General features: G+C 42.2%; 1 protein-coding gene across 19 annotated transcripts in view; it reads left to right on the top strand.

Moving 5' to 3' along the window:
• LOC136855128 (aftiphilin-like) overlaps positions 1 to 22,562 on the top strand; it is a 102,095-nt gene that overhangs the window by 5,154 nt on the left and 74,379 nt on the right. For all 19 annotated transcript variants that reach the window (XM_067132004.1, XM_067132001.1, XM_067131996.1 and 16 more), the window contains exon 2: positions 6,060 to 6,217. In XM_067132004.1, coding sequence (XP_066988105.1) covers positions 6,076 to 6,217 — 142 coding nt within the window. In that variant the 5' untranslated portion in view covers positions 6,060 to 6,075. The remainder of the gene's footprint in view (positions 1 to 6,059; positions 6,218 to 22,562) is intronic.

Here is a 22,562-nt window from a genome sequence, read left to right as displayed (position 1 = left end):
AAAGTGGCTGTCTCCTTAGGCGCTATCGTACCTGGGGAGGACTCACCTTTCGGGAGACTGTGCCAGTCTGGAGATAGAGCCATTTCCTACCTCGCTTACCAGACAGCAAACCTGTGGGCCAACCCAGTTCTCAAGCAAAGAGACGCTGTTCTTTCTCACTTCACCAGGTCTGTGTGACCAAGTTGGCAATGACCCTACAGAACGGACCATTGCTGGGGTCTGTCTCTCTCTTCCCTAGGGAGTTGGTAGATGCTGCGGTGGACAAATGTTGGGCCGATAACAGCGACCATCTTGTCCACCAGGCAGTGGCTAAGACCTCCGGGTCTTCAAGCTCCACTGTGGCCTGGCCTTCGGTGCCAGGCTAGCACTCCTCGGCCCCAAGAAGTCCCAGATTTTGAAGGGATCCTTCGGGAATAACCAGCCTCCTTCTTCCTCTGGAAAGGGTGGGCAGTCGCTCCCCTTTTGGTCCGCCTTCTAGTCTGGTAAAGGGGGCAAGGGGAAGAAAAGGAAGAGGAAACACTAGGGGCAGATTTCCCCTCCAGCTACTGCCAAAGGTGGGGGCAGCCAGCCAAGCCATTGGGCAACATGGCAGCGATATGGAGCCAAGACCTGGGTAGTGGATGTCCTTCAGGAGGGATATCTACTTTCCTTCATGTCTCGGCCACCCCTCACTGTCACTCCAGCCTGTCTCCGTACCTACGTTCCTGGATCACCGAAGGAAATCGCACTAATGCAAGAAGTGTAAGCCATGCTGAACAAGGGTGCTGTAGAAGTCATTTTGGATTGGTCCCCAGGCTTTTACAGCTGGATCTTTCTCGTAGAGAAAGCCTCGGGGCATTGGAGACCGGTCATAGACCTCTCTCCCCTGAACCGTTTCGTTCACCAGACTCAGTTCACGATGGAATCCATGCTCACCTCCATTAGGGAGAATGACTTCATGCTTAAGATGGACTTGAAGGATGCATATTTTCAAATACCCATTCATCCATCCTCTCGCAAGTACCTTTGCTTTATCCTCGGGGAGACAGTCTTCCAATTCATGGTACAGCACTGTGTTTCGGGCTCTTAACTGCTCCCCAGGTGTTCATGAGAGTGTTCACCCTGGTGTCAGCTTGGGCCCATTCGCATGGGATACGTCTGTTAAGGTATCTTGACTTGATGACTGGCCAGTCCTGGCGAGCTTCTGCTCACAGTTGCTACTGGACAGGGATGAGCTCCTTGAGTTTTGCCGTGATCTCGAGATCGTAGTAAATCTCGAGAAGTCGGATCTCACCCTTAAGCAGAGGATAAATTACCTGGGCATGCTGATAGATACAGTAGAAGTGAGTCTTCCCATCGGACCTTCTTATCAACAGGTTCAGGAAGGCTGCACAGCTGTTTTTGTCTCAACAGGAACAGCCAGCTCGGCAGTGGCAAGTCGTCATCGGTCACCTGTCGTCATTGGAGAAGCTGGTCCTTCATGGGGGTCTTCACCTTCAGTTGCAGCAGTGGAGACTGAAGGAGTTTTGGTCCCAGTCCTGAGACCCCCAGTCCTTTCCCATCCCTCTTTCCAAGGAGGTGAGAGAGGACTGGTGGATGGACGACAGGAACCTCTTAATAGGAGTATGCTACATACTCCCCCTCCAGACATGCTTCTGTTCTCAGACGCATCGACCGAGGGATGGGGCGCACACCTTCAGGCAGAGAATGGGATTCGAACAGACACTTGCTGGAACTAGCGTCTGATGTGGTAAGCTTACACATAGAGCACCTGTTCTATTTTTCTTTCATAGAATCATAGAAGCAATCCTCTAGCAATGGGAGGAAGGAGACCCTGGCAATAAGACAAACCCTTTTCTGGTGTTGCCTTAGTGCCTCAGACTCTCTAGATTCTTCCTAGCCTATTTTCATATGAGTTACAATTACTCACTCATTCGAAAAGGTCAGAAGTCTGACAATTGATCTCGTAGTTCCTATACTCCGATCAATATGTCAGAGGCATGTTACTCCTCCTTGTTCTTTTGACCAGGAGGAGTAGCCCAGGTGTGGCGAACTCCAGTCATTTCAGAGGCTCACTCAGATTCCACCCTCCAACAAGTGTGTCCTCCTAATGTAAAGGGCCGATGGTTTGTATATTGTGTAGGAACGAATCACAATTTTTAAAATAAATTGGATTTTCCTAACTATCGAACTTGAGGCCCTTTACATTGCATTTATGCCCACCTCATGCCAGCCCTCAATCTGAAACCTGGGCTGAAAGGCAAATTGGAATGTTTACGGGACAGGCAGGACTCCCACCTACCGGACGGTAGTTACTGCCTAACCACCTTATTCAAGAGTTTTAATGGACATTTTCAGCTTTGCTGTAATTAACTCCCTATTGTAATTAGGAAAAGTACAATTTACCTTGAAAAATTGTGATTTTATGCCCGCCCCATCCACCCCACAATCTGACGCCTGGGCCGAAAGGCAAATTGGAATGTTTACATCATGGCAGGCAGGACTCCTGCCTACCAGACTGTAGTTAACTGCCTAACCACCTTGTTTGAGAGTTCAACGACCGTTTCCAGCTTTGCTGTAAGTAATTCCTAATGTAAAGGATCTCAGGTTTGTATAGTTAGGAAAAATACAATTTACTTTTAAAAATTGTGATTTTAGCAGGTTATGTTTTTATAAAAAAATTTTTATTTTATTTTGTAAAATTACAATTAAAGCTCACATAACGTAACAGGTAAGAACTAAAATCAGTAACAGTCCCAGTGCATATTTACGGTAAAATATTTACAAGATGTACTGGGATGAGGTGCAATACCTTTTAGTGGGTCATATATATTTTTTTTAATATTTCTTTGTACTTTAGTTTGCAAAATTCCTATTACAGCTGACATAATCTCATAAAGGTTAAGAACTAAAATCAACAGCAATTCCTGGGTATATTTATGGGCAAATATATACTGTACAAGATTTCCAGGGATTTGGAGATGTAGTACACTTTCCCCATGAAACCTTGAGTCACACTTATCTCCCTCGTATCCTGGACTGAGGTGTTAATGTTGCCAGAAATCATTTATGGCCCATTCAAGTGATTTGAACATTTCATATATGTAACTTTCCAAGTAATTGCATAGCTATACTTTTCTACTTGCGCGGCAGTTAAAAATTTGAAGTTCGCAGTAACGATTCGTTTGTTTATAGTGTAGGTAACTGCCCCGCCCTCTGTTAGGGAACAACAGGTACAACGAAACAGCAGTAGTCTTTTCTTTTCTGCTTAGTGTCCATCAGAGGGGAGGAGGGAGGGCTCTGATCTTGTAATTAGTTGGTAAGTATATATGAAACTTAATTTTATTATGAAAATATTATTTCCATATACTGTATGTAACTTAGCAAGTAATTACATAGCTGAATCCCACATTGGTGGGTGGTGGGATAAATGGACATATTCTGTTCCAAAAACAATCAGATATGAGGATGAATTTGCAACATAAAAATCTCTTAGCATTGATAAAATGCTTGTTGTAACCTTACCTGGTAAGAGAGCCGCAGTGGATGATTACTGTTCATCCTGACCTGTAGTGACTTAGTGGAATGGCTGTGATAAGTCCCTACTTTTGAGAGGGGGCTTTAGAGTGAAGGAGCCTTCTGAACACCCATAAAGCAATAAAGAAAAAACTGCCCTTGCCCAGGGCACAGTACCAAAATACAATAGACCAATGAAAATAGTTACCCACTCCAACAACAGTCTTCAAGCATAGAGGAGTGGACTTGGCCTCCAGTAAAGACTTAACGGATCTGATTAAGTCTTTCGAGACTTCTAGACAGGTGAAGGACAACTCCGTGTCATGGAAGCTGGATGTAGTGCTTAAATGGTTAACAGGTCCTGCCTTTGAGCCTCTCCATACCATTTCATTCAAGAATTTAACTAAGAAGACTTTTTCTTGTAGCCTTGGCCACCACCAAGAGAGTAAGTGAGTTGCAGGGTATAGACAGCGCATCGGTTTCTCGAAGGAAGATGCTGTCTTCACCTTCATACTTGGCTTTCTGGCTAAGAATGAGTACCTGTCTAATCCCTGGCCATGCTCTTTCTCTATTAAAAACCTCATGGACATTCTAGGACCAGAAGAGGAGGAAAGGGTCCTTTCTCCAGTAAGGGCGCTGAGGTATTACTTAAACAGGATGAAGAGAATTAGAGGCCCTGCCAGTAGCCTCTGGTGTTCTGTCAAGAACCCATTGAAATCTTTGTCTAAGAATGCTCTGTCATTTTTTCTTAGAAGTCTTATCATTGAGGCACACTTTCAAATAGAAGATGATGCCCTACCTCCCTTTAAGGTGAGAGTGCACGATATTAGAGCTGTTGCCACTTCATATGCCTTTAGGCATACAGTAGTGTGTCGCTCTCGACTATCCTCCAGTCAACATCCTGGAAATGCAATTCTGTTTTTACCTCACACAATCTTAAGGAAATTGAAACGATGTATGAAAATTACAGTACCTTAGGTCCGTTATCGGTGGCTGGCTCGGTATGGGGGGAGGAAGCATAGGAAGCAACCCTTCCTATCCGTAACATCTTTGCATTGAATTTTTTTGGGTGTCGAGTTCTTTTGGGGAGCCTGGGGGTACTTGTACCTAGAGTGCCCACCAGTCTGTGATAGTGGTATGATGGTTTTTTAATCTTCATTGTTTGTTTGGTGTGGGTAACTATTTTTATTGATCTATTGTATTTTGGTACTCCGCCTGAGCAAGGGCAGTTTTTTCTTTATTGCTTTATGGGTGTTTGGAAGGCTCCTTCACTATAAAACCCCCTCTCAAAAGTAGGGACTTATCATAGCCATTCCGCCAAGTCACTACAGGTCAAGATGAGCACAAACCAAGGCAGTAATCATCTACTGTGGCTCTCTTACCAGGTAAGGTTACAACAAGCATTTTATCAATGCTAACAGATTTTTATGTTGTAAATTCATCCACATATCTGATTGCTTTTGGAACAGAATATGTTCATTTATCCCACCACCTATCAATGTGGAATTCAGCTAATGTATTAGAGCACTTGATAAGTTACATATATGAAAATGATATTTTCATAATAAAATTGTTTCATATACAGTATACTTGCCAAGTACTTGCAAGATCAGAGCCCTCCCTCCTCCCCTCTGATGGATGTTAAGTACAAAAGAAGTGACTATTGCCGGTACATTCTACCTATTGTTCCCCGATAGAGAGCAGGGTAGTTACCTACACTATAAACAAATGAATCACTACTGTGAACTTCAAAATTTTTAAATGCCGCACAAGTAGAAAAGTATAGCTATGTAATTACTTGTTAAGTATATATGAAACTTAATTTTATTATGAAAATACCATTTTTTCTCGCAAAATTCGTTCCAACTGCAGGATTGAATGTCAAGAGCTATTATTATACCTCTTATGATAATGCCCCAGATGCAAGTGGTTAAAAGACTACCTCTCACCTAAGAAGTGGATCTCCTACATAAAAGTGATGGCTTGTATTCTTGTAGGGAAATTTCACAAGTTTTAGAGTATCTTGTATTTTCGTAGGTATACAAGCCAGAATTTTCATTACATCCCACCTTAACCACCCTGCATAGTTCCTGATACTGAAGGAAAAAGTGCTTGATGACTGCAAGACAATTGGAGCATTCTTACTCACTCACATACCATCACTTAGTCTCAATGACTAATTCCAGCTTGCAGTGAGGAACACTTGCATATAAGGCCCTGGTTTTTACAGTTAAGAAAAATGCAAATTTACATTTTATCATAGATAAGCAAACCGGAGACTTTCATCATAATTCCATCCCCAACACACAGCAAAGTCCTTGATGCTGAAGGAAAAAGTGTTGGCTTGCATTAGGTGAGTGGGGAACTCCCACTACCCAGCTGCCAAGTTCCAAAAAGGCTCTGGTTTGTATACTTGTGGAAGATACAAACTGCTTAAGAATTTTGACATTTTGATCACAGAGAAACCCAGTACTGTACAGTACTTTAATGTATCAAGAATCATACTCAATTTTGCTTGCTTTATTTATATATATTTTATATTTTATTGGCGTAATCTTCCACAGGTTTTGGGATAATGAGATGGCCTTTCAGATGATTCCTCCCAGGGTGTCGTCTTCTCCACCCCCTTTGGACTCTCTTCCGAGTGTTGCTTGCCCAGGAGATGATGACGAAGATGAGGAATTTGGAACTTTTGCTACACATAGTACCTTTGATATCACAGGTATGGTGGAAGATATGCTCTTTAGAATTCCTCATATGGTAATGGTTGAGGTATGGTTGTTGGGATATACAAGCCAAAAAACTTGTGATTTTAGCATGCATTGCAGTTTACTCTATGTGTATGGGTCATTTCATACGTTAATAGTAATGAGTAGAATATTTTATTGACTTACAAGGTGAGTTGGATGATTTTTGCATAGTGTAATGTAGATGTGTTCATTCAAAGTATAGACCCCTTACTGTATTTTTAAATGCCCCATTTCATATAAGTAATTTATCAAGTAATTACATAGCTATAGTTTCAGCTTGCGCAGCAGCCTTTATTTAAAAAATCGCGGTAGCACTTCGATAGTTTAGTTTAGGTGACAAGCCCTGCCCACTAATTGGAGAACTGGAAACAACTTAGCAAAAACCTCATTCAGTTTCTGCCAACTCTTGAGTAACATCGGTGGTTTGCTGCAGCTTTTGTTTACTGATTCTTGGTTGTATGGCTGGATTTTGGTGAAGTATTATTGCCTATTTTGAGTAGCCTTCAAGCTTTGATAGCTTCCAGGATAATTTTTCTAGTTATTGTTGTTATTCGGTCTGGTTCAAGTTCATCTAGTTTTTGCTACTGTAGTGAAGATTGCAAAACAGATTGAATAAATCTTCATATGACTCTTGTAGTAAGGAGACATATAATTTGCAGTATGTGTAGGGTGCAGTAATGTAGTAAGGAGGAACTGGTGCTGAATGTACAGTAATGTTGCTAGAGTGCCCAGCGCCAGTTCCAGAGTGCCCAGCGCCAGTTCCAGAGTGCCCAGTGCCCGCTATCAAGCGCCTGGCACCAAGTGAGCTTAAGTGGAAGGTACTTAAATCTCACCTAGAGAAGTTAGTGATAGGAAGAAGAATGTGGCCTCTAGCCCCGAGAAATGTGCTTCTCTTAGCTAAGCCTAATTTAGAAGATAACCTTGCTGTTCCATCTTACCCTCTTCCCACTTTTTTTCTGCTACTACTCCTACTTTTAATCCACCTACCCCCACACCTGGCTCCCTTGCGTCCGACCCTTGCCATTGCCAGTTTGTAGTCTAGGTGTAACAAGATTTTAACCTAGTAGTGAATACAGTGAAGTGGAGGAGGTGACCACTTGTCCCCTAGGTTCTCCTGGACCAAGGTTACTTTCATACTCCCTAAACCGGGGGGAAGACATACCGAAAGCCCAGTGGAGGCTGATGGGGATGGCCCAGAGGTAGTTGCCCCCTCAGTCAAACCTGTTGCTCGTTTTCCTAGGTATCGGTAAACAGCCACTGGAAAGGTGTCTTGACAGGAGACAGTGTTATGCAAGTGGAGGAGGTGGCTTCTCGTCCTCCGGGTTCTCCTTGACGAAGGTCTCTGTCCTGCTCCCCTGGACCTGGGAGAAGACATGCTGGAAGTCCAAGGGAAGCTGGTGGGTGCCATGGGTTGCTGCCCCCTGTTGCACGTATATCCCAGGTTTTGACAGACAGCGCTGGAAAGGCGCTTTGGATTTGCACCAGTTGTCGTCCGACTCTCAAGACCAGTTCAGACTTGGAAGCGCCACAAGTGCTTTCTAGATTTGTCTCATCCATTGAAGAGGCATGCAGGCGATGCTGGCCGCTCTTCTCCGCTGCCTATTTATTAGTTTAAGGAACCGGGTGCAGTCCGCGCTGACAGCTGCGATTTTTCTCTCCTGAGCATACTTCTGTTGGGTGCTAGCATTTGGCTCCCAAGATCCCAACAATCCCTCTCAGGCGCCCGTTGTTTTCATTCAAGCGTCCATCTCACGAGTGCCGGACACCAGCTCCTGAGCATCTGCCACAAGTACCCGTCGCCAGCTCCCAGCACCTGGCACCAGCTCCCAAGTGCTGGGCGCTAACTCTTTAGTATCAGTTTCCTGCTCGGAGCACCAAGCACCCATTTCCAACCATGGATCTCATAGCCTATGCAGCTCTCCTTTAACATTTGCGGGCAAGCTCTACTACCCTTTTTTGGCTCTAGCTTGGCCCGGTCTCACCTACCTTGACCTTCCTGATGAGGAGCCATCCAGATGACAGACCTTGGCTCCCCACAATGGTGCTTTCTTCGCCTTCTAGGAAGGCACTCAAGGAGATTGGAGTCTGGTTTTCTGCTAAGAGGGAGCAAGGTAAGGCTTCCGTCATCCTTCCTCCCTCATGCTAAATCTGTAGTTTTCTTTCCTACGCCACCGGGGAAGCTCCTTCTTCCCTACGCTTGGCATTTTCATTGGCGAAAATTATGTTTTTCATTGGCAGAACTTGACCCCCTTGTCAAAGACCTCTTTGAGAGTGCTAGCCAAGAAGATTAAAGATGGCAATGATTTTGTTGGAGACTTCACCTCGGACTGGCTAGGAGTCCGTTCTCGTGCAGACGAGACCATCAGGGATGGCTCTCTTGAACTTGCGGCTCTTTTCTCTTTGGGGGTTTTGAAGAAAAGAGGTTTATAGTGCTCCCTTTCCATTAAAGGAGTCACTCAGGCCCAGAAGTCGGACCTCCAATAGAAGTCGACTTTTGGCACATTCTTCCTGCAGCATCCCATTCGTGGGAGTAAGCCCAAGTCTGTCAAGAGGAGCTCAAGCCCTTCCCCAAGAAAGGAAGAAGTCCTCCATTCATAAGTGGGAGCCAGTCTTCTTGAGATTTGGGAGAAGTGGAGCATCAGAGGGACAGAACAGTGGATTCTCAAAGTTCTGAGGGTGAGCTACCCCATTTTGTTCATGAAGAGGTCCCCCTTTAGTTCATTCTCCCATCTTTTTGATGGCCTACTCAAGAGGCTCGGAAAAACATTCGGCCCTTTTGGAGGAGGTCTCCTCTCTCCTTTGAAAGAGAGTCATAGAAGAAGTCGAGGACATCAACTCAGAGGGCTTCTACTTTCATCTGTTTGTGGTCTCCAAATCATCAGGCTTTGGAGACCAGTTCTCAACATGAGCGCCCGCAATCTCTTTGTCTGGAAGGCGAAGTTCAAGATGGAGACGAACCAGTCAGACCTTTCATCCATTCACCAGGTGATTGGATGATAACCTGGGATAATGCAGGATGCATATTTCCACTTCCCCATCCATCCAGACTCTACAAAGTATCTAAGGTCTGTCTTCCAGGACACAATCTCAGGTGCCCCATGTCAGGGTCTAAACATGTTTCCTCTTGGAGCACCTGGCGCCGCCTGAGTGCCTAGCGCCAGCTAAGATTTTCCAGTTTTGGGCTCTTGAAAACATTGTCATGTTATTTTATTTTTCCTTTTTGTTTTGACATTTGTACTACGGGAATATCAACCTCACATTTCATTGAAGCATATTTCTTGGCATGTGCTTAAATCAGTCATTGAGACTTAGTAACAAAGTAGTTCACTGGTAATTAAAGGGGGAGAGTGGGAAAATACCCCCACTCACTTGCTGTCTTGGGATTGTACACATAGAAAAGTGAGTAATCCTCATGCGTTGTCTTCTAGTGATGAGTCGTGCCTGGGACAGCCTTTCTCTTGGCGAGACTCTGGCCTCTATACATGCCTTGCCACTGCCCACTCCTACTGATCAGTGTTCCAGGTATGTCATCATCCATTTAGTACCCGAGTAAGGTCTGGCTTTCTCTTGGTATCTCAAGAAGTTCATCATATGCAGCCTTCCTTGACAAAATAGTTTTAGCTAAGTCAGAGGAGTCTCTTGCTGATGCTGCTACTTCCATGAAGGAAATCTGCTCTGTTAATCCTCATGTAGCAGTTTTCCTTCCTGTGGGAGACGCCCCAGTGGTATCAACTGCAGCTCTGACTTTCCATAATGCTCTGTGCCTTGACCAGTTCTCCTGCACTGGAGGAGAGTAAAGCCATGTCCAGACTGTGATGATGATGCAGGTAGGACTGTGGAGTTGTAACACACATGGCATTGCAAATGCAGGATAGTGTACATATGAGAGAGAAGCACCTTGCCACATTACCACTCACCAGTAGCAAAGGACAGGGGACCATACCATAGATAGCAGGCATTGAGAACAATTTTTGTCGGCTATGGTGGCTCTGTGCTGTTGTAGGAAGAAAATGGTAAAGAATAAGAAAATTTGGGGTGAAAAATGGCTTCAAAGATATAAAAAAGGAAGTTTTGAACAAATTTTATGTGAATTAGTATTCGAAATGAAAATGATTTGGAATGATTCTAGAATACCAACAGCAGCATTTTGTTTTCTTATTAGTAAAGATATTTGTTCCTACATGATAGACAAACCATCGGTCCTTTACATTAGGAATTACTGTCAGCGAAGCTGGAAATGGCCGTTAAACTTTCATACAAGGTGGTTAGGCAGTTAACTACCGACCGGTAGGTGGGAATCCCACCTACCCGGATGGAAACATTCCAATTTGCTTACGGCCGTTGTCCTGTGCAGACATGTTCCTTCGCTCCCTGCTCGATTGTCGTTAAGCTGTTTTTCATGGTAGGATCTTTCTTGTTTTTTCACACTGTATATGTGTGTGTGCTTGATTTTGTATCAGCAATGTAAACTCAAGAATCTGATAAGCCTTTGCGTAAGTCTCTCAACCCCCAGTGTGTGTCCTGGGATTGGCAGCAGGGGGTGTAATAATTTTTGCCTCTCTTTTGATGTTGACCCTCAACTGAGACCTGGGTAGTGGATGTTCTTTGGGAGGGATATCTACTGTACTTCCCTTTGAGTCTTGGCCACCTCTTACCAACAACCCGGCCTGTTTCCTTACCTATGTTTCCTGTTCACCAAGGATCACGCCACTAAAGTAAGAAATGCATGCCATGCTGAAGAAGGTTTTTACTGGGTGGAAGTCGGTGTCAGATGTAACTTGCCTGCCTCTTCTCCAAGGGGTTCGGACCTCCTTGGTTTTTTGCCCAAGTGGTTGCTGTTTGCAGCTGTAACTCCCTTCACGAAGAGAAAGTCTTGGGGGGTTGGAGACCGGTTATGGACCTCTCTCTCCTTGAACTGATTCGTTCACCAGACTCTGTTCACGATGGAGACAGCTCAGTCTCGGTGCTCGCAGTACATCAGGGAAAACAACATATTCATGCCACCAGATGGCAAATGGTGGGACTTGAAGATGCATGGGTTCCAAGACTGCATCCATCTGTCTGCAAGTACCTTCCTTTATCCTCATGGGAAGAAGCCTTCTTCTTCCTCTGGTGTATCCAAAGAGGTTCAGGGTGGTGCTCTGTCATTGGTGGGGGTTGCCTGTCACCATGTTATGGGCCCGAGTAGTTCCCAGGTGTTCTTTGCAAGTGTTCACCCTTGTGTCAGCTAGAAAGTCTTGGGGTTGGAGGGCCCAGTTCATGATGGGAACGTCATGCTTATGGTGGACTTGAATTTCCAAATACCCATCCATCTCGATCGTCAGGAGATGGTGATTGGCTTGTTCTGGAGTGCCCTGTGTCAGCTTGGTCTGTTCAGGATCTCAATGATTGGCTTGTCTGCAAGGGATCAGCTCCTCAAGTTTTGCTGCAGCCTAGGGGTTGTAGTAAATCTCAAGAAGTCGATCTCATTCCCAAGCAGTTGATAAAGTACCTGGGCATGCTGATAGATCACGGTAGCAGCAAGTCTTTCCTTCGGACTCTTGTATCAGCAGGTTCAGGCAGGCAAAGTCTTTGAGCAGCCCTCGGCAATGGATCTTTGGTCACCTGCCGTCATTGGAGAAACTGATCCCCCCATGGGGTTCCAGTAGAAAAGTCCTCTGTTTTGTCAAGGTGATCCTGTTGATCTCAGGATTCAGCCAGCAAGAGCGGTACCACCAAGTCATCCACTGGTCACCTGCTCTGTGGCATTGGCTGAAACTGGACAGTCCCCCTCTTGGGGTTCAGAGCTACTATTCAGCAGGTCACGGATCTTTTTTGAGAGAAGCCTCGTTTCAGCTGTCGCAGCCAGCTCTTTGGAATGAAGGGTCTTCATCACTGTTTTGCCTGATTCACCTGCCAATCCATTGGAGGGAAACTGTCCTTCATGGACTTTCCCTTGTGTCATTGTCGGGATCCCAGATCACCTCAAATGAGGATGTATTAGTCCCTCACCAGGTTTTGTCTCAGATCCCTCCCAAATTTTGTTGATAATGATCCAGAAGATGCTATTGTTAGAGGTGTCGACGTCTCTCCCAGCCCCTAATTTCTTTCTGGCTTCATGAGGATGATCAGGAGGCGACTCTGCTGCTGGCGAAGCGACATGGTACCTTCCCTGGCCCAGCTCATTGGTCCAACCCCATTTTAAGAAGTCGGTTCCTCAGCTATTAAAAGTCAGGGTGTGGTACCAGCTCTTTCCTTGGGGATGTGCCCCACAAGCTTGGACACTTTTTCTTTGGGATCTGTGGTGGCTGCTCAACAAATTGTGTAGCACCGAGATGGCATCTTGAGATGTTCAGTTTGGAAGTGAGAATGACCTCTCTGATTCTTCTATTTCCTTCCCCTGCAGCTGAGACACAGGTGACAGTTGACCCCATTTTCTCTAAAGAGTGGGCCAATAAGACCAGTATTTGCCTGTGACTGTTAGATTCATCTTAGAGATGAGTTTATAATTCCTCACAGGCCCAGACAAGTCCCTCCGATCAGTACAGCTCTATCGACCAGGAAGGATCCCAGGTGTGGCAAACTCAGTCAGTTCAGACTCACTCCAGACGATTGAGTGTAAAGGACCGATGACTTCAGCAGTTATTTGTATTTTTCCCAACTGTACAGACCTGGGCATTTCATGCTCACCTCTTGCCACCCCCAGTCTGATCTGGGTGGTTGGTGTTTCATCCAGAGGCAGGACTCTCCTTCCGTAATTCAGAGCTACGTATATTCTAAAATTGCAGGTCGTGGGCCTCGTCTTTCAACCTGTCAAACTCGACCGAAATGGTCGAAACGCAATTGAAGCTTCTCCTAGTAATATTCAATCATGTACCTTCTGTAAAAGGCACAATAGGGTGAATTTTGAAACAAACTTGAGCGGTAACTAGTCTTTCAGAAATCTTTCGTCATTTTGCGTAACCTGAAAGGTGTGAAAAGCAACATCTCAAATCCTAGATCAGTTTGGAAAGATTTGACTAACTGTTTTGAGAAGCCTGAATGGTAAAACGCAATTTTAAGCTAAAACTCTTACAATCTTCCCCCCAAGGATCTCTGGTCCCACTGCTGTCATAAAGTGACTCGGGACGACAGAGTTGTAGCTTTTATCAGTTTTGACATATAAATCCGATAATGCAAAATTTCAAGCATGGTCGTGGCAACGCAATTATAAGCTAAAACTCTTACATTCAGTAATATTCAATCTGTCAGACAGGCACAATATTTCGATTTATGTTTTCACCCTCAAGACCAGGTGTGTCGTTACAAACTACCAGTCAGTTCAGACTCACATAAATCACGATTCCTCCCGCCGAAAACGCAATTGAGTCTTACATTCTAATTCAAAGGAATAAATTGGATAGTTTTATGTATTTTGTAGGAACAAATGTCAGATTTTTAAAGTTATTTGTATTTTTCCTAAACATTATAAATAAAAACCTGATGGTCTGCAATTTGCCACAGTCTAGTAATATTCAATCAATTAGCTTCATTTTTCCCCAGTCTGCACAATACCTGGGCTGAAAGACAAATTGAATGATCATTTTTTACATCCGGGTGTACAAGGCAGGACTCCCACCGGCGATTTGTATACAATTACAAGTTTTTTCGCTGTCATTTTTCAACAGCCTAACCACCTTGTTTGAAAGTTTAATGGCCAGCCTAACCACCTTGTTTCCAGCTTCACTGAAAGCAATTGTTAATGTAAAGGACCTCAGGTTTTTATAGATAGGAAAAATACAAATCACTTTAAAAATTTGTGATTTTATTGAAGAAGGGAGGGTTCTTGGCAGCAGCAAATACATCAGTCACAGGAAAGAAAACTACTTTTAAAACAACATAATCATGAAGTGACTTTTTTTTACATTAGGCTTATGTTGTATATTAAATTTCTATTTACTAACAGGCAGTCCCCGGTCAATGGTGGGGGTTCCATCCCTGGCTGAGTGCCGCTCACCAAAAATCTGTGACAGTAGCACCAAAAACCCTGCTTAAGGGTGCCGTTAACTGGATATCGGCGCCAAAATCCCCACTTAACAGCACAGTGAACCTGAGAACAGTGCCGGAAATCCGGTTAGCAACATCGTTAGCCAAGTGCTGTAACATCACAACACCGTTAACTGATGCCGCCAGCAAATGGGGACTGCCTTTATAATTGGATAAATTTTGTGCTGTCCTTCATTACTAGAGGTTATATTGTTAAAAAAGTGCAGCAAGATATTTCTGTTTTCAAGTAAATAAATTTCATTATTATTATTCTTATTATTTATTATTATTATATTCTCCATTATTACTATTATTATTATTCTCCATTATTACTATTATTATTATTCTCCATTATTACTATTATTATTATTATTCTCCATTATTATTATTATTATTATTATTATTATTATTATTATTATTATTATTATTATTATTTAGAGATGATTTCACACTTACTGTATATGGGACAAGCCTAAGGAGGCCATTTACTTGAATTGCAAGCATTCCATAGAATATTAACAGAGTCTGAAAGGAAATCGAAATGATCATGAAGAAATAGGTTAATAAAAAATAAACTCTCCTTTAAGGTAATATTCCATTGAAGCTTTGGATATCAAAGGTTCAAATACTCATACTGCATTTTGCAATTTGATACGACATTTTATTTGTTTGTAATGACAGTCATATATATGTAGCCTAATGACATTCATATATAAATTACTTGCTCAGGCTCTTTATTATGCAAATTGAAAGTGGACTCTGAAATGATATCTCTGTCATGAAGAAATTTCTATAAATCAGAACATAAGAGTTTTGGTTTGTACACCTCTCCGTCCCCTGCACCTGGCTTAATTGATACCTGTAGGACTCTCATTTCTTTCCTGTATTAGGACCTCAACATGTGCAGTTTCTTCATTATATACTGAACTTTAATACCTCAATGGTGGAATTATTTTCCAGTGAAACCTCAGCATCATGGCATCAATAGCAAAAGGCCTCAGTTGCTTATTCTTATACTTTGTGCTCGTAACTTGCCATAAAACAGGGATGGTTCTCCAATAAATCAGTCAGAAAAACAGTGTTTAGTCCATTCTACCTTTTCTGCCTTTGCAAAAATGTCATAGATAGGAATGATGACCTATATAGTGTGACATCTGCCTCACTACTGAGTAGTGCTGGTCCGTCCCGCCAGTTGACACCAACTTCACCCAGAGCACAGCACTAGACACGCATGTCATCAAATGCCTTTGGCTTACACGTCTCCAAAATAAATGCTTTCCAATAAAAAACCTCGATCTGGCATGTTTCTCGTTACCACATGCTTTGTAATGCTTAGTGTGGAAGAGCCTAAAGACATGCTAGCGACAAAGCAATTTTACTTCCTCATCCTTCTTGTCAAATTCTTTCTCTTCCTCCTCTTCTTCATATTTGCTCTCCTCTTCCTCTTGCAGGATGAAGAATTCCAAGAAGACTTCTCAAAAGAAGTCCCTTTAAGACTTCAAGCCAGCACTCTTCTCAGGCTCAGGGAAGGGGTAGTTTGTTTTTTTACCTGTTCGTGTTATCGCAACCATAGGTGCGTTGATATTGGGTTTACTAGATGTGCACAATACCCCAAGTTGGCCCATGCCTTCTCAGACATGAGGTTTGGTAATGACCCATCCACCCTTGCTTTTGCCTGGAGTACACATGGTAAAATGAGTTACCCTTGCACCTGGTGCTTGGATGGTTTCGGGCCTTTCATTTACAGGCAGGGTTCATAGGCGGCAGGTGTCCACTATATGGTACTCATGAGTACCAGAACGATCTGTGTGTGCATGATGGTGATGCATCCTGTTTTGTTCATGCTGCAGAGTTACGTGTGCACAGTAGCATGGCTTCTACTAGTTTGGCTTTCACCAGACATAGGGACTTCCACTTACTGTGCATGGGTTATCCTGTGCCTGGGGTATGTTAACCAGTACCTGTGGTACTGATCATGTTCTATGATCAGTGTGACCTCTCAACACCCCAGGGGCAATCTGGACTGGAATGCCTCTCTGCTCTTCAGTCTTATCTGCCTGGTGATCAGTTGAGTGTTGATCACACCTAGGCTCAGGAAGACCTTGGTGGCTCCTCATTAGCCTTATGCCAAGTTTCCTGATCTGGTAGCCCTCTTTGTTAAGGCATTAGGAGATATTCCCCCATCAGGCAGTACAGTCCTTCAGCTACCTACTTCAAGGTTATCTAGCAGATCCTGTGAGAGAGAGGCTTTTCTATCAGGATGGTCCTCGTCAAATGTGTGCCAAGGAAATTGGGTCATCATCTGTGATTTGTGTTGCAGAAAGGGGTCTCTCTCTGGTAAAAAATTTCATGCATTGGATTGCAGGCTTCCATGTCCACCTTCATTGAGACAATCTTCTCTCAGTCTTAGCAGTAAAAGGATGTCGATCATCCTTAACCCTTTTGCTGCAAGCCTGTTATTTCCGCTATTGATGGGATGTGTCTTGCTAATCATGTGACTAATTTTCTCCCTTTTATATATGTACTTCGATTCTTTGTTATTCATTACAGAACAGGCAGTCCCCGGTCAACCGCTTGGGTTCCATTCCTGGCTGAGCACCGATAACCGGAACACTACAGTAATTATGGTAATAAATGGCGTTTACAATGCCTTAAGCACTGATCGGTGCTGATAAACAGCTTACCGACGCTGATAAACCGCTTATCGGCACAGAAAATCGCTTACCGGTGGCGGTAAACTGCGTACCGATGCCGATAAACTGCTTACCAGCACCAAAAATCTGGTTAACGACATCATTAGCCATGCATCTTAAAACCGAAACGCAGTTAACTGATGCCACCTATAAGCGGGGACTGCGTGTACTGTTATATTACACTATACCGTTATGTTATAATATATTATTATACAGTAGTAGAGTGATAAAATAGCAAATGATATGTAGGTAAATACTGTATTCAAATGCTGTACTGTACTGAATTATGTAGCTTTTATTGGTGATTCATTTCATTGTGATACCTCTCAAAGCATGGAGTAAAGTACTGTAACACCATTTTTGTTATTCAGTTTGAAAGCCTTTATTACAAACCTTGAATGCTTGCTCTTGGCCAAAAATTTCATCTGGCAAAAAATGATAAAAAATAGACTTGGCATTCTGTAGAAAATGTAAATTTATTATCTCCAGTAAAAGTTTCAGAGCACCAATTTTTATGAACTGAATCTTTAATGGTCTTCCATTCACAAATTGTATCACATTTTCTTTGTTTACTCACACCACCTCTGGTGCTTGTCAAATCTGCTTCCTCCTCTGTCATTTCCTTTGATTTATGATCATCTCTGATAAAACCTGAAGTAAAAAAATTATCTAAAGTAGATTTTTTGTCTATAATTATGATATAATAAACATCATATTCACTGCTGTCACTATCAGAACTATCCGATAGTTCATGTCTACTACTGTCACTGTCATTTCCAAGTAAATGCCTCTGTACTATTTCATCATTGAGAGAAACCTCCTCCATGTGCAGCATTTTGATGAATACTGTAGGTCTAGCCTTTGTATAGAGATTATCCTGTAGGTTGAAAATCAGTTGTAGCCATTTGTTTTTAGAAGATAGACAAAAGCTCCTTAAAATGAGGAAGGAAATGCGTTATTTGTTACGAGCTGCCGAACTAGAACCAAAAGAATGGTGACTGAGGAGATCTGTCCCAGATCATGGACGAGACCTTTTGATTGCCTTAGGAGATCCGTCTCATGCAGCAAAAGGGTTAAGCCAAGTCTTCAGGCAGTAGGATCTGGATCTCGGTACATCAGTGGAATTACAGTCGCTGCCCAACTTACAAACGAGTTACTTTCTGGACGGCCGTTAGTGTCTTGAATTGTTCATAAGTTGGGTTTTAATATGTAGTGCATAATGCTTATTGATGTTTACATTCTTGAGTTAACTCATGAATCATAGATTATATTAATTTCACTGTGTTTTTAAATCATGCAGTATTCAAAAGAATGACTGTACTTTGGATGTTAGAAAGGTAAAAAGAAGAAAAAAAATTTAGATTCATGCTGCATTCAGAGTTTAGTATTCTTTCCATGCTTTGAAGGGTACGGACTTGGAGAGAATTGTGCAGTAGGGGCATCTTACATTGGAAGTTCACAAAGTAAACAATGTACACCTCTATCTATTGACAAAAATACATACTAAATGTATCCTATGGGAGAGGAAATATAGAAAATGGGTATTTATCCAAGAATGAGTTAAATCGGATAGAAATAAGGAGGAATATTTTACGAGTATGAAGTGAGTATTCTTTTCATTGTATGAAGAATACTGTACTTGGAAGTTAGTCATGAGAATACTTGGGATAATCAGGGAGGGGTTAAAGAAACGGTTTGTTCTGTTCTTTACAAAAATTCTTACAAAGCAGAATAGGTGCTGTAAAAATTCTTACAAAGCAGAATAGGTGCGCAGAGCAGAATGTGGCAAAGGGGAGTACTCTGAACACAATATTAACTTTTGACCTGGTCTGTTCACATCACTGAATGTTCATAACATGAATGTTCATTAGTAGGGTGGTGACTATCCTTGTTCATAAGCAGACCTGCTCTCAGGAATTTATCTTCTTGAGTGGGATGTGACTTGTTCTTTGCAGCCAAACTCGGGTGCTGTACCAGCCCTTGGAGGAGGCCTTGGACCTGGGGATCGCACCGATGACTGCCTTCTTGCTAGCTTAGCCTGAAAGTTAATCAGAGAGTTATACAGCTTGTGTTCTATGAACTTGCACTTGGAGGGTTGGGGATCTCTCATGTTCTTGTTTCTTTGTATGTGACCTGGATGAGATGCTTCTGCACCCAGTGTGTGCCATAAGGCAACTTTTGTTAGTACCAGCAAACATAAATATGTGTTGTGTAGGAACACCCTCTTTTTCTGGCTTAGTGAAGTTATGTGGTGAGCTTACAATAAAGTGGGTGACAGCTGCATTTTTTGTGTGACAGCTTACAAAGTGAGGGTTTTATGACCATCCCTGGCATTTCGGACCAACTTTTCAGTTTCACTGGTAATGGGGGCGTGAGTCTGGAAACATCATACTACCGTTACCTTATTCTACGTGAGGGATGTTGCCACAAGTCTTGGAACCTGTGATAGCTACTCAACAGGATGTGTAGTCACCCAAGCTCCTTTTGGACAGGAAGTATCTTGCCCAAGTACTCATTAAGCCTAAGTCCAGGGATAATTGGTAGAATTACTGATTCTCATCCTTCCTCCTCCTGCTGGGCACCAGCTCAGGTTGAGTACCTGCTAGAGTAGAGCCAGGCACAGGTAAGCTAAATGATCAAGCATTCATTCTTAGAACATTGGCTTAAAGTGTGACTATCTGCTCTGGCTTAAAGTGCGACTATTTGCTCTCCCTTTTGACAGAAATTGGGGTCGGGTTGAATTATGACTTAACCCATTACTCATGTTGAATAATAAGGTCCCAATTGGTCCTCTGATGGTTATCCTTTTATGAACAGTGGTTCCTGACTTCTTGCTCAGGCTCAGAAACCGATTGCTCTGCCTTGTCAGACCAGATAGGAAGTTACAGGGAGCATCTCTCCCTTGCTCGCAGTTGACTGGGAATGTGACATTTTCAGGTGGATTTCAACTCTAATAGAAGTGAGTCAAGAGGCAGTGGTTTTTATTCCTGTAGAAATATATACTGTAAGAAATTTTTCAAGTAATTTGCGTGTTTTGAAATATATTAATCAGAGTCTTTTATTATATTTTCCACCTCAGGCACTCAACTCTGTTTCTGATGCCAAAGGAAAAAAGTGCATGGTGATGGTAGGTGATGGGTATATTCCCCTACTTAAGTCTCAGTGACTAATTCCAGCTTGTGTGTAGGGATACAACTACATAAAAGTCTGGTTTGTATATTGAATGCAAAGTACTTAAAATTGTATATTTTTTGTAACTACTATATAGTATATTTCCTTTCACTACGCTCAATTTACAGTGTATGCTACCAGAATGTGATATATGGTCCAGCTTTTAATGATAGGTGTAAAAGTAGAAAGATCCCTTAGATGGCCAAGGGTGCAGAGTTGGAAAAGGTGATTTCTAGTCCTTTTAATGCTGCTGATGTGTCTGCAACAATGTTCCCTGAACATTCTAATCCCAGAAACAGTAGTAGGTTTCTCCCAGCAACAGTAGTAGGTTTCCATGTCCTCCATTGTATTTACCATGATGATCTTGAAGGCAGCAGCTCCTTGTAGCAATTTGGATGAAGAAAAGAACTTGAAGCTTCAAAACAGAGCACCTGTATTTAGAGGCAGATGTTTGAACTTCAAAATAAGTCTGAGGTAATGCAATGACCCATACTTTGATAAAAATGAAAGAATTAACTTTTTGTTGAACAAAATGGGAAAATTAGATTGGAGGGTAGACATAGGAATGAGGAATTACAGTGTCTTCAAGGCAGTTAAATTTTTACACTTTTGGTAACTATTGTTGAGCAGAATCTTCTTTCTGTTCTCCTTAAGGCAGTGTACTTTTGTCTTGGGAGCTTGACACTGTTTTGTTTGTATGTAGTCTTGAACTCTTTGTCTGTTTCAGACATCTCTGTTCCTGCTGAAATTCCAATTTATAGCAGTCTTTTCCTACCAAACCTCCATTAGCCACAGCTGATGAACATATTGTTGTCAGTTATTGCAGTACCTAAAGTAACAGTCCTTGAATTAACTTGTATTTCATGTACTCATTGCATCTGAGGTTGGAAGAGTATTGAGGTGGGTGAAGCTTTACCAAGTTGATGCTTGTGTTAGTTGCAGAAAAACTTGTTTTTAAGCCACTATATAAGTATGTGGAATCTAAAAGATTGTTAGCTGATGGTCAATATACATATAGGAAGCAGTTAGGTACTCTTCTAGATTTGACATGCCATTTGCAAGAGAACCTTTATAAGGTTTTTGAGTGTAGAGCAATTTGAATAGATTTTAGTGCTGCTTTTGATGTAGTAAATCGCAAGGCACTAATGTATAAACTTCAGAATCTTGGACTGGATGGCTATGTTTTAGGTTTACTTCAAGATTTCCTTACAGGTAGCCAGCAACAAGTTTCTGTTGGTGGGATCTTAGCATTCAGAGTTCCAAAGGGTAGTATTCTGGGGCTTCTGTTATTTTTAGTGTATACAAGTTATATGGTCATTGGCCTTGAAAAAAAGATTGTTCAATATGCCAAAAGTGCAACACTTATGGGTGTAGCAAAGTCCCCACTTATGAGAAATGAAGCTGCCATTAGTCTCAATCATGATATGGAGTGGATTAGTGGATGGTGTAGTCATTGGGGTATGAGGCAGAACTCCAGTAAAATGAAAACACTATTGATTAGCAGATATCATACAGATTTTCCACCTCATCCTTCCCTTCAGGTGGATGGGACTCTGCATCATAAAGATTTTCCACCCCATCCTTCCCTTCAGGTGGATGGGACTCTGTTAAATGTGTCTGAAACTTTAACTCTACTAGGTTTAACTTTTGACTCACATTGTACCTTTGGGAAACATCTAATGAAAGCGTCAGCAAATTCTGTATGAAAGTTGAGTATTATACTTAAGGCCTCATATATTTATAGCACTGATAAAATCAGTGCAACCTGTTTTGATCATATGTCCTTCATTTACTAGAATACTGTTCTCCGGTTTGGATGTCTGCTTCCGTCAGAGATTTATCTCTTGTAAATAGAGTGGTTCATGATGGTAGGTTTCTACTGTATTTCCTAATATTAGCAGTTATGACTTGGAACATCAACGGATGGTTTCTTGTTTGTCAGTTTTTTCATAAGTTGTATTTCAATAGAAATCTTTCACATTCACAGTTGATCTCTGATTTCCTGTTCCTTCAAAGAGCAATCAGATTTGGTGAACAGCAGTACCAGTATGCATTAAATGTCGCTGTTGAGCTTCTCACTTCCTGAGGTCCTGGGTTCCTCGCACCGTTGGACTGAGGATGTCTTGTAGTTGGAACTTCAAAAGTTCAAGCGAAGGTGCAATGCATTACTACCCTAATACAATTCTTGTATTTCAATAATTGACTTACATTTTTGTCTGTTTTATTTATTAATTTAATTTATTTTTTCTTTTTTATTAAGTAATCTCTTATTTTCCATTACCTTCTGTTACTTCTTTTTAAAGAACAACACATTCTTTGGAAGCTTGAATTTCAAGTCAGTGTCCCCTTGGGCATGTTCTATATGAATAGGGTTCATCGTTTGAATAATAATAATAATAATAATAATAATAATAATAATAATAATATATAATTGGTGATGATGATGACA

Source organism: Macrobrachium rosenbergii, chromosome 30, assembly GCF_040412425.1.
Source record: "Macrobrachium rosenbergii isolate ZJJX-2024 chromosome 30, ASM4041242v1, whole genome shotgun sequence".
NCBI classification, from domain to species: Eukaryota; Metazoa; Arthropoda; class Malacostraca; order Decapoda; family Palaemonidae; genus Macrobrachium; species Macrobrachium rosenbergii.
Note: the sequence above shows the minus strand (reverse complement) of the source record. Positions and strands in the feature narration are given on the sequence as shown.